Source organism: Astatotilapia calliptera, chromosome 6 (genome assembly GCF_964374335.1).
Source record: "Astatotilapia calliptera chromosome 6, fAstCal68.1, whole genome shotgun sequence".
Taxonomy (NCBI): domain Eukaryota; kingdom Metazoa; phylum Chordata; class Actinopteri; order Cichliformes; family Cichlidae; genus Astatotilapia; species Astatotilapia calliptera.
In genome coordinates this window covers 25,081,500-25,101,038 of record NC_137427.1, presented here as the reverse complement: position 1 = coordinate 25,101,038, position 19,539 = coordinate 25,081,500, and the positions used below count along the sequence as shown (strand labels likewise).

At 40.1% G+C, this 19,539-nt stretch overlaps 1 protein-coding gene across 4 annotated transcripts in view; it reads right to left on the bottom strand.

The window, feature by feature from the left end:
• Window positions 1–18,002, bottom strand: part of cntln (centlein, centrosomal protein) — a 100,678-nt gene extending 82,676 nt beyond the window's left edge. For 2 of the 4 annotated variants that reach the window (XM_026171264.2, XM_080302983.1), the window contains exons 1-9: window positions 17,666–18,002; window positions 17,281–17,369; window positions 13,744–13,832; window positions 11,747–11,831; window positions 8,044–8,172; window positions 6,895–7,074; window positions 5,117–5,250; window positions 3,960–4,122; window positions 3,272–3,511 (exon numbers count right to left, since the gene is read on the bottom strand). In XM_026171264.2, coding sequence (XP_026027049.2) covers window positions 3,272–3,511; window positions 3,960–4,122; window positions 5,117–5,250; window positions 6,895–7,074; window positions 8,044–8,172; window positions 11,747–11,831; window positions 13,744–13,832; window positions 17,281–17,361 — 1,101 coding nt within the window. In that variant the 5' untranslated portion in view covers window positions 17,362–17,369; window positions 17,666–18,002. The remainder of the gene's footprint in view (window positions 1–3,271; window positions 3,512–3,959; window positions 4,123–5,116; window positions 5,251–6,894; window positions 7,075–8,043; window positions 8,173–11,746; window positions 11,832–13,743; window positions 13,833–17,280; window positions 17,370–17,665) is intronic. The other 2 variants (XM_080302984.1, XM_080302985.1) reach the window with 2 other exon arrangements.
• Window positions 18,003–19,539: the final 1,537 nt, after the last annotated feature.

Below are 19,539 nucleotides of genomic sequence, written 5' to 3'. Positions count from 1 at the left end.
ATTACACATCTAAAAGCGTTTAAATTAGCCAACATTAATAAAAACCCAGGAGCAGATGTTAAAAAATGATCTCAGCAAGATAAGGGAGATGCAACGTGTGGGGTTCATTCAGTATATTAAAAAAAAACAGGGGGGGGAAGGCTCGGTCATGTCTCTAAATGTTATTTCTGTGCTTCAGGCTTAGTATGAGACCTTACTGCATTTCATGTATCATTATATTAAAGCGGCATTCAAATGTCTATAGACATAGTTTAAAGAAAAAACACAGGTGTTATGTTAACATTATTGTTGTCCTATTGAGATAATGAGACAAACCAAAGCAAACAAAAAGAAAAAAAAACACAAACCTTGTATAAATGTTGTTTTTTTTTTGTTTTTTTTTAAATAGGCCATTAAAAAGAGTTTCAGTAAACATTTCAAAAGACACAGGTGCTTCTTCCCATTATATTTAGACCAAACTTTTCTGGATTGAATGTGAATGCCTAATTTTCTCTTTCCAATGTTGATGAGAGAGTAACCACTGCTTTGAATGACTGCCCACATAATTAACAACTTACCACTCATTTACTGCGGTGATGATTCCAGAAAGCCTGAGGTCTGCTGTGGATTCTAATGTTGGTCTTTAATCACAGCTCGGCTCTGATAGTAGCCAAACTCTAACTAAACTACAGTAAATACAAACGATGCAGTTAAACGCTTCTGAATAATGAAATGTTCAGACTAGCTAGTTTTCTGTCCGCTAATGAGGGAGCCTGCTTTGCATCTAGATTGCGATGGTGACCACCCAACCTGGCAACCCAAGCCTCCCTAACCTGGCAATTTCACAGCAGCTCGTTGTGCATGGAGGTCATCCAGGTGCCTGATGATCAGCCAGGCCCTAAAGCTAGAAGATCAGGGCATCGGGCCATCTACAGCCTGACATGGAGATGTTTGCACCACTTTATAAACTCAAACACAGGCAAATACCCACACACTGGACAACTACCTAAGCACAGGAGCAATTAGCTGACTTTTGATGTACTAAAAAATGGTGACAATCTATCTACATACAAATATAGATCTTAGAGAGACAGACTGATAGATGTAGTATTTATATTTTAATTTGTGGATAAATAACAAAAATAGATTTAACAGATAATAGATTTACATTATTCAAGTAGAAACCAGCCTGATTAAAATGAGTTGAGCTGTGTGGTCACGCCACACACTGCCCACATTTGAGCCTTTGTAAAGTCTTGTTCAGCTTCCTGTAAAGAGTTAACTTTGCATAAGACAAGCGAGAACGCACAATCCTGGTGTGCGGCATGGAAATGTAACACACAATAGGTGTTATTCCTCTCACCCCAACCCCTCCTTTATCCCCGCCCCCACCAAAAACCACTGCAGGTGGGGTGTTCAAAGCCGTCGCTCCGGTCCATATTCAAATGAGCACTGTGTCTCCCCCCCTGTGCTCCTGTTGCGATCAGTACTTTGATCACCTCCAATAGTAACTTCCACCAAAACATTTAAAATTAAAATCAAATCTGCCTTAACAACCCGAGCATTTGAATTTAACAGGTGTTCGGGAGGAAGTTGTTACAGAATTCGCGATTATGTGCTCGGATACACACACACACACCTTCAGTCAAACACACAACTATGAAGACAGACGTACCCACACGTACGCATAACCTGTCAGTGAAATTAGAGAGTGGGAAATAGAAAACCCTCCTGACTGAGCGCTATACCTTGGGATACCTGATCTGTTCACTTTGATGTCGGCGGGTAAGAAAGTTACAAAAAACAAATCAGCCAGACAGCAGCTACATGTGTTCGGTAAACAAAAGTTATCATTTATTCTTAGCTTTGGTTATATATATGATTTTTTTCTAATTATGTCCCAGCCCTGAGAATTGTGTGAGCTGACTTTTCACTGTAAGAGACAAGAAAACATGCACACATATATCAGTAAGTCACAATAAAACTACCTGCCTTAAAATGGTGCATGACACACAAAAAATTAAAAGCCCCCAAAAACATCTGCATAAATACCCAGAATTTCCCAGCAGCACACTGCATTGTAACGAGATGATCGATGTTATTCACTTCACCGGTCAGTGGTTTTAATGTTGTGGCCAGTCAGTGTATGTGCCCACACTACACACACAGAGCACTAACTGCATCTACTCTAAATGTAGTATTAATTACTGTGGGAACACTACAGTACTGTATTTAATTACTGACTAAATGATCCATTTATATTTTACCGCTGGTTAAATTAAGAGGGTTAAGTGAGACAGGTTCATTGTAACTCACTTAACATTTGAACTGATATCTTCTAACTTGCACAGTCTGGGAGCAGCACTTTCAGAAAATCAGCCAATCAAATTAACGAATTAAACGCTGCGGAGGCAGAAAAACATTTCTCCGCTGCTGCAAAAATATTGTCTTGTGCTGCATCAAATGGAGTTATCTGAAGGAGGAAACTGGAATGGTAAGTCGTAGAGCAGAAGAGACCGAGAGGCTCCTTAAAATGTCAAGTGGTGTGCCAGAGAACTGCTGATGGAATAAAGTGTCTCAAGATTTTAATTTTTTCCCCAACCAAGTGTCTGACACTGTGTGGTCTACCACCTATCGTCATATCGTTAGCAGTTACTAAAGGCCTCTATTGCCTTGGGGGCGATTGGTTCAAAAGGCACAACGCTAAAGCCAAAGTCCCGCTGACTGACAGATGTAGAATTGTAACTCTAACATCATCTTCAAAAACATTATGGAGTTCCAATTAAATCACCTCTCTCCACCTCTTACGTGGCTTTGCTGTCTGACCCGCGTGTGTTAAAAGGACTTCCAGTTACTTGGGTAGGAGGGGAGAAAGGCGATATCTAAAGTATGTTATTCAGAGAGTGCGCGTATGCCTAGGACTGGCGGTGAGAGAAGATCAGATAGCGGACATAAAAGACACTGGTGCTCAGAGAGATGGATAGATCAAGGGTGAACTAGAGCAATATCAAACGAATGATTCTGAGTTAAAGACCACCACCACAGGCCATGCTGGGGCCAGTCAGTTATTACTGTGCCTGCAGGTCCACCTACACATTGACATCTCTGTACCTTGGGACAATTAGATATTAAGTCCAGGCAAGCAATTGACAGAATTATCAAACTATAATGTGTTTGTTGTGAAACAAATGCATATCATAGATTGGCATACTTGCTATACTAAGATGTTTTTATGCATTTGCTCATTAAGGCCTTTTTGGAAGACATAGTGAAGAATGAGAATAGTCCTTACCTTAAAGTTGGTTTGTTTTTGAGGAGAGGGATAAATGGCTGTTAGCTGAGGCTGTTGTTGCAGCTGCAGCTCCTGTTGAAGTTGTATTTGTTCCTGCTGCTGCTGTTGTAGGCCAGCTTGGAGTTCTAAGATCTGTTGGTCTTTCTGCGCCAGCTGGCTGCTCAGCTCCTGGTGACTCTGGCGGAGCTTGGCCTCACTAGACACGAGAGCCTGGTAGCACTGACTCAACTCTTTGTATAGCTGTCAACAAATATATATAAGCCAGAGAGGTTTAAAATCCAAGCAAGAGGGAATGGAAGGGTCAGATCGATGGGAGAAAAATGACAAAAACCACTCATTAGGTGACATTAAGACTGTTATATTCAGTAATAGAAAAATTAGGATAAGCTAAATAATCTAAATAGGGAAAAGAAGTTGTTAACAACACGTGTCCCAAATGATTTATGTTTGCAAAATGTCTTTCTCTATGATTCCTCCACGTGCATGGCAAAGTAGTATGCTGCAAACCCAGTCACAGTAACAGGAGACTTCGAGAAAAAATGATTTTCTGGCAGACACAAAAATAATTGTAGGTTACAGCTAGCTTGGAAATAAATCACCACAGTTGGTGAGGCCTGAGTGAAGCGCGATGAAGAGGTTATAACACTGTTGAGTTTGAGGTTGGGTGTGTGTGTGTACTTGTGAGTACCTGCTGATAGGAGGTAGCGTCAGCAGAGTGAGCCTCTTCTTGGTTCCGCAGAACTCGCTGTGTGTCGAGGTTGAGTCCTTCCAGTTGCTTAATCAGGTGGCTCTGCTCCGCTGCATGCTCTGTGCTCCGTCTGTACAGCGTCTGCACTTCCGCAAAATCACGACTACACACAGGCACTCGCATTACACGTTATGCAAAGTCATACAGTACACAACAATAATGTGCTGCTTACATTAAATATTGTGGATTTAGTTATATTTTTTTATATAACTATAACTACGTATTCAAGGTGAGAAACATAAAGGTCGTGTACTGATATTAAAATAACTATTTAAACAAGTATGCCAGAGAACCTGAATTAACTCAGTTTTAATCCTTTTGGGTTTTAAGATAATAGCACATGTGTTACAGCTGTAAAAGTCTAACTTTTGATAAATATGCAACTCAAATTCATAAGCCTTTATCATCATCAATGCCTAAATGCACAACAAAACTATAGAGCAATAACAATCATAAAGTTGTATGCACATTACATTATTGTAATGTATTTATGACAGCAGATTTCCTTCTTTCGTCAACAGCAGCTACATTTCTCAACATACCAAAAGTCATCAGCACCAAAAGGTCATTTCCATCTTGTTTAGTATCCACCAGTGGAATTACCACAAAGCGCTTCTCAAACTTGTAAGGAAATCTTTAATCACCCTGCTAAATCCACAAGAATAGTCTATAGCCCTGGTGTGACTGACATGTCAGACTGCCTCTGGCATTAAAACAGAAAAGTAGTTAAAAAAGGTTGAGATTACCACTAAGGCTCCTACAGTTCTCACAGTTTTTATCATATCGACTAAAGCTTAGCCAAAGCCTGCCCTGTTCCCTCTTCTCTCTCTTTTAAAGCATATCCACTATGCAGGGCTTATCAAGTGGCTTTAGGTGGGCCAGAGTGGAAGAAATCTGTGTCACCCCCAAGCCTCACAGCGAAGGAAGCAATATACCCACTCCTCCATGCAGTAACCCATGTAAATCGAGGTATACACATATAGTACGTCTATAGCGGACAGAATTATACTTTAACTAATGAAATTAGCCATAAATATCACCTATTAGGGTTTGGATGTTGCAAGAACAGAGACACTATCTCAGCTGGTACAACTTACCAAAGGTGATCAAGTTGTTCATGTTTAGTTGCCAACTCTGTGTCTTTGGAGGAAAGCAGAGCTTCTAGGCTGCTACTGTGGCTCTGCAAGGCAGTCAGCTCCTGACAGGTGTTGTGCAGTTTCTCCTCTAGATCCTGGTGTAGAAGAGTAATAACAATGATTTTGTCAAATTTAGAGGCTATCCTTAAATGAAATGCTTTAAGTATTAGAATTATTACGTCAACTTTGTCAGTGTTTATTTTCTATGGCAAAATCCTCAAACCAACGCAGACCAGCATCGTTTCATTTACTGACTCTGCAATCAAATTTAAAATAATTCACTTGTCACATTACTTTGACTGTCTGTCTACAAATAAACAAATAAATGATTCTGAAATTTAAAAAGTGACAGAAAAGCAAGGAAACTAGGTCTCACTTCTTAGCCCTGAATTACGATGCCTTCTTTAACACTTGTAATAAGTCGGCCACAATTTGTTACTTCACAGCAACTAGCCGTACTAGTTGCTGTGAAGTAATCGAATAGCAAAATTTAGATTTAGTTCTAACATGACAGTCGATCTGAAAATGTTTTTATTGTGCTTTTGTGCTGTTTCTTTGTATATAGGAGGTGCAGACAAGGCGTTAGTTAGCTTTGCTTTAATTTTAAAAAACCATTTAATTGCAGCAGATTAAACAACATCAAACATGTACAGGTCACCAAACCCTGAATTCATCCGACGCTAATTAATATCAAGCAAATTATGTGACGAATGCTATAAGAAATTATTATAAATTATTATATAATTATATCGGTCACATTTTTTTCACGTATAACACATCTTTGTGGCTCTGTATTTGCAGAATATTCCTCCACCGCTGTTCGAGTTAAGAAAATACTAAAACTATGCAGGTGTATCTTAACAGTACACACAGGTCTACATTAAATGATAAATTCCCGAATAAATCTTTGCCATGTCAAACAAATTGGCATGATGTATCCCCTGCGCATCTGATATTTTCCATCACCAAATTTCAAATCAATGTATGACACAAAAAATAATAAAAAATCATAAAACAAGTGGAGTGTCTTAGGCTGTGATGGATGTGCATACACTAGTCACTGGGCTCATCCCATCCAAGAGTAATTACTCTGCAGCTCTAACTTATTCAAGACTCTCTGTCTGATTCCATTTGACTAGGGGAGCAATATGTTTCAATATGATTAGTCGATAAGGAAGGGGAGGAATGTGAGGTTCTTCTGTAGCTTTTATTTCCTGAGAATCTAGGAAATAAAATTTGAAATGTAAAAAAATAAATAAATACAATTTTCAAGAACTGCAATTTGATTGGTTGAATGTTTAAACAATAGCACAGTTGATGTCTTCTCGAATTTTCATGTTCACAGAGAGAAGAAGCACCGATCCATAATGATGATCAGAGCAACAGATTCTGAAAGTTACTTGCTTGCATTTGGATAATGAAACACACCTGACCACAAACTCTTGAACCAACAGGCCAATGACTTAATGGAAGCTACTTTCGGTTTGGTCTGCTTAATTCTTGTTTTTCTTTTTCTTTCTTTCTTTTTTAAACCACAACTCAGGAAGATCTGTCTGCCCTACGTTAAATCATAACTTTGTCCTTCCTTTGAGTGCAGTCCCTGTTTATTTAATTCTGTGCTTTGCTACAGAGATCTTTTTATATTCACAAGCTGAAGAGGATAGCGTGTGAGGGATCAGAAAGTTCAAGGTGTGTGTGAGTGCCTTTGTATTTGTGTGGACCTGTCCCCACATTCATACCTTTATTCTGGTCTGGGCAGCATCCCTCTGGTCTCGTTGGCTGTTGGCCTGCCTCTGATTCTCCTCCAGGTCAGCTTGCAGGGCGGCGCAGCGGGAAGCTAATCCTTCTTTCTCCTCCTCTAGAGCCTGCACCACCTGCCGCTCCTCCTCCTCTTTCCTCCTACATTTTGTCTTCATTTCCTGAATAAGGAAGGCGTGTGTGTGTGTGTGTGTGTGTGTGTGTGTGTGTGTGTGTGTGTGTGTGTGTGTGTGTGTGTGTGTGAGGAGTAGAATGGGGAGGGGGTCAATAGGGCCAAATAAACAATGGCGACGAAAGAAGAGAAAAAGAAAAAGTAGCATTTCAAACTGAGAAAATGAAAAAAGAAAACTGCAAAGATCCAAAAAGAGAAGCAGCCCACGGGGTTGAGGCTGAAATGAATATGTAAACAGTGGACGGCTTTTTCTGCGGGAGCCCACTGCATGGGTCGCTGATTGGCCAAGGTCACCTGTGCTGTATGGCTGGACCCACGCGGCCAGTGTTTGGTTGGTGTTGGCCGAGCCGTGCTGCAAGAACTGGGCTCACGTAGGTACAGGGGCCAGTCTGCCAGCCTTAATGACAGGCTCCTAATGAGAATGGTGCTAGATACAAAACCCATTAGACTCAACCTAGGTCTCCTTTGATGCTGTCCCCCACGATTTCTCACCACGAGACCCCACCAAGACTGTGTAAGGACCATCCCTTTATCAATTAATCATAGCCATGTCCCATCTAAGCATAATTAGGCAGAAGCCACACCATCGCATGCACATTATTCACTTTCCCCCCACTGAAGGAGGCATTAAGTATTTATCTGCAAGTTAACAACCTGCTTTTCTCTGGCTTGCGCTTTCTTTCTCACATGCAGACTTTCCAGCTGTTAAGTATTCTCTGTTGTCCGTAGCGGGAAAGTAAGCTGAAAGCAAGAAAGGGTGAGACAGAGCGAGGGTGGAGACAGGAGAAGAAGACACAAAGACACTGAGATTGCGTTCAAGAGGGCTGAACAATCCTCTTTCTCTTCTAAATGATTCATACCCCCGAGGCTAAGGCCACGGGGGACTTGTCGTGCCACGCAGAAGAGAGACTTTTGAAAGCAGAAGCCCCGACTGCCACAGAAAATTTGTTCCACCAACCTCAAGTTCCTGACTCTTATTGACCAGTTGTTCAGAAGCTGTCAGCTCCTTCTTCATTAAATCACTCTCCTCTTCCGCCGTCCTCCTTTGTAACAAGCCGTTAATCTCCTGCTGCTGCCCGGTTACTCTCTGTGGCAATCAGGGTGACACAGAAAGAACAAAAAAAAACCCAAAAAACTACAGGTTACATTAGGCATATCATTTTTTTAACCATCATTTTTTTAAAAATGTTGTAACAAAACAACAAGACTATCACTTTTATATTTGCTTTCATAATCAATTGGCCTTGATTAATGAGCTATTCATGAGATCTACAAAGCATGAGTGAATGCTTGTTGGAATTTCCTGGAGCTTAAGGTCATGCCATTCAGCGTCATATTTTTGCAGCAGTCCAAAACCCCAAAGTATTAAGTGTGCAGACAAAAGAAAGGCTGAAAAACATTATCAGCATTAATTTTCTAACCTGACAATCAATGAATAGACTAAATGCTTCAGCTCTTAAAACAAGCAATAGTGTAAAGTAATGACCACCCACTTTTTATATGTTTACTTCATGTTTTTTGGCAGCCTTTATGGCCTTAGTGGGAGGAGGCTGGCTTCTTAACACTGTATCAGCTGGGGTTTGGCATTGGCTGGTAATCCACAGTCTTCTGTGGGTACACCCTCCTCTCTCAAATAACACCGTGCTCTGGGATGCAATTAATTGCCATGTTGAGGGAAATCGCTCAGATATATCCAGATAGTGGATTTAGCGTTCCTTGCAACTCCTAGCTTGCCGTGCTAAGAACAGTGGGGCTTTAATAGATTTATACTGGAGAGCGGAAAATAAATTCAAACGCTGATAATGAGATAGGGAAGAACAATTTGAACCCCAGTAGCACTCAAGTGATAGAATAGTAGGGTGGAGGGGAAGCGGGTTGCGCCAAGTTAAGAGGTCTAGGACAGAAAGATTAGCGTCTGAAAATTCCCAGTACAGTTCAAAAATGAACGCTAATTATGTTACAAAAGCAGAGAGAGAGAAAGAGGTGAAAGAAAAAAAAAGAAAACCAGCAAGAACAAAAAAAAACATAATCAAAGTGGGAGAACTGATACATTAAGAAAAAAAATCTGAGATGCTATGTGGACTCAGCAGACCATCACATCCTTGAAAAAAGAAGGAAAACCTATTAATCACTCTGAGGGTATGGCTTAAGATTGCAGATGAGACGATGACTGTCAGAGGGCTGGATGACACAGCACAGAGTGCGGCGCTATCAAGGAACTTTTCAGAAGAAGTACAGCAAAACAGGCTTTAGAAACAAAGGGATTCCTCCTATAAAACTCATATAAACTGAGACATGGGCGTTACACTGAATGAGAGTAATAAATGAATGAGTTCATTAAATAGCTCTTAAAAAGCAGTTGAAAGACACAGAGCACAGTTAAGTCCCACCCCCACAGGATGGATTTGCAGCTATCTACCACCTCATCAATTCAGTCTATTAAAAAATAACCGAAAAGTATCCATCAGATTTGATAGATATCTAGATATCCATCAAATGTCTGTATATTAGGGTAAAGCATTTCAACAGTGTGAAACTTGTGTCACACTGTCACGTGGATAATTCAGAAGGCCGTAAGTAGTATTTGTTTTTGCTTGTAAGTGCCAAGCTTGCAAACACAGCAATGGAGTCGTCACCTATGATGACTTATACCTTAAAGGTACAAATGTTACACAAAAAAGTCCACCATAATCATATACCTTTTTGGTCCAGTGAGCAACTATTATGATTGCTGAGGAGGGTAATGTCAAAAAGCACTGGCAAGCTGATGACTCCATTACAGCCAGTCTCATTAAGAATGAGCACCATTCTGGGTGAGGGACACTAATGAATGAGACTGACAGATGCTTCGGTGAAGAGATGATGATTTGGAGTAAATTACATTAGTGATGTCATTATCATTAGCCATCATACCACCAAGAACTATAACTCAGGGGTTAGAGCAAAAAAAGTAGGTATGAGAGAAAGATAAAGATCTAAAGGGAAATATTAAAGCAGCATAATAATTTTGTATTCATTTGTATTTTTATGGTATTTATGAATGAAAGTTTCAGCAGACAGTTAAACAAGCAAGACAAAAATGCTTGTTTGTAATAAAATGACCGTGAAAATGAAATAAAAAGCCCAAGGATTGTTTTGTCTTTCTGTGAAAGACTCACTAAGAGCCACTAGAAATGGCTGCAACTTAAATGTCAACTATGAAGGCATATGACCACAAGCTCAGCCTGAAGATAAATGCTGCATTCCTTTTACAGCAGAAGTCGGATGTCAGAGCTGGGAGCAACGTCACTTCCAAGTTGAGCGCATTCCAGTAGCAGTTGGAAAAACAAGGGAAAACAAGCTTTATTTTGTTCCCTACCAAGGTAAAGCCATTCATCAATCGCTGGCAGAACAACAAAGATGCCAGCAGCATGCTCAAGGACAGAGCCTGGTCACTGTTTCGTGTATGGCTTATTTAGTCAGTCACAAATACATAACTGTGGTAGTACTACAGGTTTTACAGTTTCATTGTTGTGAAGTCAGGGTTGGTGGTGCTTCTACATTCGAAAGGAAAATTGGTTTGCAACCACCGGGTAAGCTAACTTTTAGCTCAGTACACGATGCAGGAACTTGGGAGCAGTTTGTTAATCGTGGAAACTGAAGCTGTACATGTACGTGTGTGTACAATATGTACACAGGGTATGGGCTTATTGCAATGCTTATTGGGGGGAAAAAGTAGAAAAAAACCCAAACCTAAATTTTTAGGTTTATATGTACTGGATGTGTTCCTCAAGTCTTGTGCTAGGATCACATTAACTGATCCTTTCTGTGGCCAAGCGAGTTTGACCCCTAAGGTGAAGTTTGCTTGACTAGTGTAAGTGGTGTGTAATGTGCCGGTACCCTGGCCCACTTAGAGGAGAACCCAGGCATAGTTCATTTGGACTTGAGCACAGTATGCATGTAGCATGATTGCTATGTACGCACACTCCGGAGTAGCAGCTGTCTCCATTAGAAATCATTCTGCCAACTCATTAATAAACACGTGAGAGCGCAGTGTGTCACCACAACCCCATTGTAGCCACAATATTCATAAAAAGCTCATTCACAAGCACTCATGAGCCCATTGTGTACTACCAGAGCGCTTTTTCAAGAAAGAGAGACGAGTTGACACTCCGAGACAAACTGATGTGAACTTGGGTCGGATCATTAAGGGCAGTGTCAGCACAGGCCAGTGGGAAGTGGGCAGGGAAGGTGATTGTGCTCAGGCAGGGTACAAAGTAACCGTGCTTAGTGTGAGGACATCCTTACTCATTAAAGTGGCGCCTTTTGAATATTTTTTTCCTAATTATAATAATCATATGACGCAAGGAAACATAATGATGTGTGAGAAAAATGGAGAAAGAGACTACTTTGATATGTAAATCACAGCAGCCACACACTTCTGTGAGTGTGCAGAAGTGTGATGATTTTTGTTTTTGCATAAAACTCTGTAAATTTGTTTTGTGCATCAGCACTTTTTGAACATTTTCAACATATTTAAACTGCGTCGTGACAATTTGAATTCCTGTGATCAGATCTGACAGCAGGCCAGCAGCGAAAAAAGAAACTGACTTGCTGATGTTCATAAAGAAAAGTTGTTTGCATTAGAAAGTTAAAGCCGGTTAAGGAAAACATTATGATACCTGTTCCAACTCTTGAATCTTGTAGTCTTTCGACTGAAGGATCTCCAACACTTTCCTGTCCTTAATCTCAGCTTTGTGCTTCTCACTAGAAGGAAGAGTAAATACACAGAATATACATGTGTAAATAGTCAGCAACGATTAAGGACTTGAGAGCGTACAGAAGAATAGCTTTAACTATTTAGCTTACACTCAAGATTCTGTCCAATCTTACTGGCTTGAAACACATCGATTTCTAACTTTTCTCTATAAACAGATGCTACATATAAAAATAAGCATGAAGAACTCATTGAGTTCTTCATGGTTCTCTGGTTTATGAGTGAGCATTGGCTGCATGCAGGTGAAAACCATGAGCTATCATCTGATAGTGATTTCACTTTTTTCAAAAATTCATCTACATTCATAGTTCGACTGTGAACACACGGAAAAGGAAATTCTTGGCCCAGATATCAACAATCCCTTTTCCAAATATCTGCTGGCTACTCTGGAAAGGTCAAAACACTGAATTTTGCCCCAGAGGGCAAGTTCTTGGACAAAAGTTTATCGGTTTCAACTCCAAATGTTTAATTATTGATCACCTGCTGCACTCATCAAAAAAAGATTCTTTTGCCTTAACATGTCGCCAGTGTTCTCATCATTATTTTAATATTTAATAATGCTAAACTGTAAGAAAATGAAAAGAAAAACTTTTTTTACTCACTGGCTACTTAAGCAGAATTACAGAGCAACAATACAGCAAAGTTTAAACCTCTCAAGCCCACTACTACCTCTTTTATCATAATGAACTTTTGCGGAGACACAAACAAGTCTGCAATTGGGGACCTGCTTGTTTCAACTACTCCGAACCACCGGGGACCATCTGTTCCCTCCGCTCATCAGCTGCTTCTTCTACACCTCAGGTCTTTGAGGCCTTCTCTATCGTCTCTTTGCCTCTTCTGATCAGCCCTCTCCCCTGGTACACACTGAAATAAGTATCTGGTGTCCCTGGAGGGGGCAGGAACGCAGGCAGGCCTAGCTGCATCTCCTCATATATTGGACTATGTTCACCATGTCCTGAGCATCCAACCAATCACTCTACAAGATCCACACAGGAAGGGGAGGGAGGGATGAATGGCGGCTCCCAGTGGACGACAGCGCTTGACTGGAGTCGACACAATTACCATGTCAATATCCTCTTGCGCATCAGGTGATACAATACACATACACTCTCTGGGTGCATGTTGCCCCACCTGTCTCAGCGGACTAACCCACTTTGATGGGTTTCCTAAGGGGCTATAAAGAACTCAAGTGGGTGTGGAGTAGAAATGAGAGGCACAGGTACTGAGGAGCACTCTGCTGCTGCACTGTGTTTTTACCTCTATTAAGGGTCTACTAACAACTGACAGACCTCAAAAAGTATGCGATGTGCACCAGTGAGGAAGAAAATATGATTTAATGTATCCCCTAAAGAAAAAAGTCAGTAAAACCTAAGTACTAAATAAAGCTTTACACAAAATTTAATGGCAGCTGGAACGCGTGAATAAACAGCTTTCAAACTTCAGCGATAAATCAGAGTCTCGTTATGTTTTTTGGGTGTTTTTTTTTTTAATCATAAGAGGAACGCAATTCATTTCTCCAGATGTGTCTTTTCCTACAAGTTCCCATGCCACTGGAGCTTAGCCATCCTGCAAAAGAGGTCATATTCAATCTCGCAATTTATCCAGTAAAGACAAGTATTTGGCAGGACTGTTTCAACTGTCCAGCATGTGAGCAGCAGTGGAAGAGTGTTTTCATTAAAAGGGTTTCCACTGTTTGAACTGCTAGACCAGGGATAAGAGGGCTTAAATCAGCATCTGCACCAGATTCCGTCATAACCCCAGTAGAACGGCCAAGGTGCTTTAAACACCCCTTGAACGACTTTCACACACACACACACACTTGCTTCTCTTCACTTGCGAGATAAGGGGAAGGTTCGTCTGCTGAGCCTCTCAGGTAGCAATGTGAAAGATGAATCCACTCACCGCTCAACCACCAAACTGACAGCCTGGGTCAAGTCTGGATTTGCCACTTGCAGCCTTTTCCACAGAGACCACACAAACTCCTTGTCTGCCTGTGAGAGTAAAGGATTCAGCAAGTGAAGAGAAATTATTTTTGAGAAATGCGATGATAAAATTTGCATTTGATAAGCCCCTAAAAGGAAAAGCAGCAACACATTACAGCCCTTTTTCAGTGAGAAACAAAAAATTTGGATGCTCAGTGACATTAGCATATGACAACTGGGGGAAGTCAATCAATAATTTAAAGAACTTGTAAAAATATAAATATATAATATTTTTTTCATCTGTCCTGCCCTCTCTAATCATGAACCTCTCTCTAGCGGCAATCTCCATCGCTGAGATGTGACCTTCGACTCAAGGGGAGCGAGCATTGACACTTGTCATTATGCACTATTTATGACTGGGGAGAGCAGGGATCCAAATCAAAACACAGCAGTCGAGCTTGCATTTTTCTTTATTAATCAATTGCTCTCCGGATATGTTTTCCACTACAGCTCCAAAGTAACTAGCCCCAAAGAAACTCAAAACTGATGACAGAGAGAGTCATCTTCAAGCAGAAAAACCCAGCCAGCCCCTGACACATTTCCAATTCAAATTGTCTCGCTGGTTTTTCAAACATTTTTAAGCTACATTACATTTAATGAGGGACATCTAAAAACTACATTTTCTGACATTAAAAGACAGAATTATACCAAATCGACTTAATATAAAATTATCTGATAAATTATGTTCACATCATCATAAGATAAAAGTCATCCCTCCCACTGGAATCTACTGGTCTCCAATTAGCACATGAATTTTAACCCCCTTCTCAAAAGTGTCTAATCAATTATTTACTGAAGTGGCAGAAGCAGACCTTGATAAGACCATGAGCTGAACATATAAAGTGGAAGGACTGTAGATCTCTGTCTCGATGCGCATCTGTGTGTTTTGGTGTGTGGATACACAGATCGGGAGCGGGGTGAAGCGGGGATAGAGATCTCACCAAATCAACCCTGGAATGCAGCTAACGATTAAATTAGGCAGCATGGTTTACTTGAAATACATGGTCTCCCTCTGCCTGGCCTTTGGCTGCCATTAGCCCTTCCATGGACAAATGTTCAGTCAGGACCCTCATCAAGAGCTCTCCTCGGCCGTATGCGTACTTAAAGATGCACTGAATATGTGTTTGATGATGGCTGAATTATTCATTTGGAATCTAGAAACTGAAACACCACGAGCTAAACATACCAGAGAGAGAGCGAGAGCCACTGGAATTCAGCACATATTAGTAAAATTAGCATGGTCTAGCAGGAACATTTGCTGGCTGACAGATGAGTGTCTTTGTAGTTAATGGCTGTCCTGAAGTAATCATGCAAGAGACTTAAGACATCAGTAGTATTCAAATGCCACAATTTAAATTGTGCACGGTAGAACTTAACGTCCTCAGATATGCAGAATCAGTGATCTACTCCAGATAAGACCACCAAAGATGGCTTTCGTGTCAGCTCAATATAAGTGAGTCTGAAGTGAACAAAATATACAGCGCGTAGTCCTAAATACAAGTGAGAATAACATTTTTTATAATGGTTTTTAAGTTTAAAGGTGCAATCAAATGTTAAAGTTTGCAGGCAAAAGGCCTACTCTTATCCATTTCAAGGTTGTTGGGTTGGAGGCTATTCCAGGGCAGGTCGCCAGTCTTTCTCAGGGATGACACAGAGACACACATCTACGGCCGATTTAGGATCACCAGTTAACCTAACGCACGTGTCTTTGAACCGTGGGAGGAAGCCGGAATACCCTGAGAGAAACAATCTAATCACGGTATTACAAAAATTAGATGTCAGAGAGGGTTTTGCTTGGCTAATATTTTCTTGGGGCAAAATTCATGGAGAAAATTTGCAAAACTAACATTATCAGATGACACGACTTTGTCTTAAAAATAAATTTACTCGCCAAATAATTGTCTCACTTTTTATTCAATGACTTTCATACTGTTTCATCACTCATACATAATTCTTTTTCTTTCTTTTTTTAAGGTGTGTCAAGGCAAGACTAAGAATGGGCCTCTGGAGAATGATTACCCACATAACCATAATCAGTCTGCATGCAGTGAACAAGAAAAGTTTGTTTCCTTTGACAGAAATCTCTCCACTTTCCTGTCATCTCTATCATTCGACAAACAGCTCTAGTAAATAAACCCCAGGTTAACAAAACCAGTTACATAAACATTTTTATTACAGTCGTGGGGATTTTTTCCCCTCTTGTCTCCGGCAAAGTTATTTCAGCTGTCACTTACTCACACTGACTACCGGTGCATTTGCAGAAGACACAATATGTTTCTTTTGTTTATTTAATCACATACGCCAATACATGGATTCACTCCACTCTGATGCCTTTGTGTTCTCTCACTGAATAAACACTTGAAAATTGGCTCCCGAAGTCAAACCAAAGTTTATGCAGAGGATAAATAAGGTAACAGGCGCACATGTGGTTACACACAAACAGCAGCACAACGAATGTTTGTGCCCAACATGTTAGGTGGTTTATATTTCTACTTCTATTACAAAACTCAAATGTAACACCTCATCTGCTGAACCCCACAGCTGTCTGCCTACCTGTGTAGCAAGGTGGTGTGGATACACAAAGTGAGAAATGCTGGGATCAATTCACTCATGTTATTAGACACCACCTGGTGGTGAGTATGCAAGGACTCCCTCAATCACTGACTCACAAAGTGAACATGAAAGCCTTTGGAAATCTGCTCATGAGCATGTCGTGCCTGTGTGTGTATTATCTGACGGGGGCCCTCCACACTTTTTCCTGTCTGTGCTAGACATTCATTAAGGGTATAATCAGGACATTTACATATGTATGAGGGAGATAAATATGCTTTATCTAGTCAGTCAAATGTGCTTTATTTTAAAATCACAAGTAGCATCATGTAAAGGGGTGGTTTTCCTGCTAGTCATTCACAGACCTCGAAATTCTATTCTCATGCTTATCTTTCATCAATCCTCATTTTATATTAAATAAAGTCTGGTGACATGGCTGGTATGCAACACACAGAGATCAAATTAACAGTAATTACTTAATTTTGAAATTAATGAAGGTCCACAATTTATAGCAGTGAGTGAGAATTGAAAAAAAAAGAATGCTCAGCCTGGAGAGTAAAAGGTGCTGACAACTGTGTGATACATATGTAGTCTGAAAAAAAGTCATAGTCATAGTGATAAATAAAGTAAAGATAAATATAGTGAGTTACACTTTTTAACACTGACAAGAGTTATGTAGAAATCACAGCCAAATGAACGCTTTGTTTGTAACAGTGATGTAGTGATAAGGGTTGTAACGATGTTATACTCAAGTAATCTGGACAAATCCCTATTTTAGGGAAATCAAATGGGTTTTTTTCTCCTACTTTTAACTAAATCCAACATTGTACAATGAGCAGTGATAAAGTACAGAAGTGTGTGCACATGGCTTTAAAACAAAAACCCAAAACAAAATGCATTCACACACCTGGCATTGCAAAAGCTCATCTGATAAAGTCTTCACCTGCTCCTCCAATACCAGGGTGCGAGCATCGTCTTTTGAGCTCATTTTCAGACCTGCAAGAAGGCAAAAGAAAAAGGGTTGTAGTGATGAAATATTAAAAGAAAAATCTCAGTAACTTGCAGCAGTGGATCAAAACAAACATGGCACAGCTCAGCTATTTAAACAACATGTGATTAGACTGCTTTGCATCGGATTGACAAAACTACTTGGAAAGGATTTTAGCTGACTGAAACCATATCGACAGGGACTTTGAATTTATTTATGTGATGTTAGCATATTGGGGTTCCAGGTTTCTACCGCGAGCTGAGGAAGAAATAAGCAAGCGTCCAGAGGACTGATAAGTTCTTACCTATTTCGATCGCTTGCTAACCAGGCAGATATCAACCCTGCAGCAGCACCAGGAAGACCAACACTGAGATTACCGGTACTTAGCTAGCGTTAGCCACGTAAAGCATAAAGAGTTACACTCTTTCTGGTGTTGACAGCTTTCTGAAGTCAGAGCGCTAGAAAAAAAAACGTCACGACATACTTCGAACTGTGAGAAATTGAAGGGTTCACCCGTGTACATCCGTTATATTGTTTTGTACAACGCCAGATGAAACTTCTGTGTGGATAACACGGCTGTCAGTAACCAGGGAGACGGTTTTCTCTTTTCAAACAAGCCCGCTGTTTTCCGCTTCTGTCCCTCCGCGTCACAGCCGTCACGTCACTTCACGACAGTAGCAGTTCATAGATGGCAGTATGATCGGGATCGGCAAGGGGAACGCGCGGGTCAGTTTTGATTGGCTTTTTTGGGATTTGTTAGTAAAGGTTGTTGTTAAAACAGTTGTTTGTTGCTGTTTTTCTTTTGTTTTCCAAAATGAAGTGTTGCACACTGATAGCCTCCTGAACTGTGATTTTAAGAAGTTTTTCCCCTATTTATGAAAAGGAATAGTTTCATAGTTTTGTATTTTCTGATATATATATATTTTCTTTTTCACTTTGAATTTTTGTTTTCAATTTAGGTCACTTTCATTGAGATTCAGGGGCGAATCTAGGTTCAGAGTTCTAGGGGGGCTCAACCCCCAGTCATCATGTTATGTGCACAGTGCCACATAATTAATATTAAAAGAATATGCTGCCTGCAAATGCACTCAATGCAATTTTAACTGGGTGCATGTTACAATCTTACCTTCAAAAGCAACTGAATTAGTTAAATGGGCTAGTGCATAGGTGTCAAACTCTGGCCCGCGGGCCAAATTTGGCCCACAGCCTACCGGTAATTACATTTGGCCCACAAAGCCATACCAAATTACTATTAGAGCTGGCCTACTGGTATTGTACAGCTAATATATATATATTGTTTAGTATTAAGCTTTGCTTGTTCCATATTCAGTTTTTCAGCAAAACTTGTTTGAGTCCATAAGAAAAGATTCATTCTTATATCTAGAGGAAGATATTTTTTTTTTCAATAAATATTAATGTTAGCCTGCGACGCTGTTCCAGTTTTGAATTTTGGCCCACTGTGTATTTGAGTTTGACACCCCTGGGTTAGTGTTTGAGTAATTCAAAGTGAATAATCACACCTTTCAATATTATACACTTGTTTTAAGGTGGTCAATTTACTTATCAAACTTTGGGCATAGGTTTAGACCAGAATTCTCCAAAGTAAGAAGTAACTATTTGCAAAGAGAAAGGATAAAAATGCACAACTTTGTTTCAGTCTCTTAACCACGTGCAGTCATCTGAATCATAAACCGCTGTATTTATTCAATAAAGATGGCAGAAAATCACCCTCCCTGTCCATACACATGGATATGAAGCAAACATGTAAGAGCTGCTTTTACAATATAGTTTTTTAATTCATACAAAACCCTCCTTTTATTGTGCAGACAAATAGATTTGTAGTCTGTCACATCAATTTCATTCTGTTGAGCCAAGTTTAGAGTGGAATGAATCCCTTAAAAAGCTATCATTCACATAAATAAGTTCTGTCTAGAATGTCCACCGGCATTTTTATGCGTGCTACTGAAAAAGCGTACGAAGCATCTATGAATTGCATGTAAAAATATTTTGTGAAACACAATTATTATTTTTCCATCTTACTTCAATATCTGCCTATTTACTCACCTGGTTATATCACTCCTTAGTTATGTGAAGTCATCATCAATGAATGTGGTCAAAACAGGAGCTACACCACAATTTTGTGTTAACTTTGACTAAATGTCCACTCTTGTTTCTTTT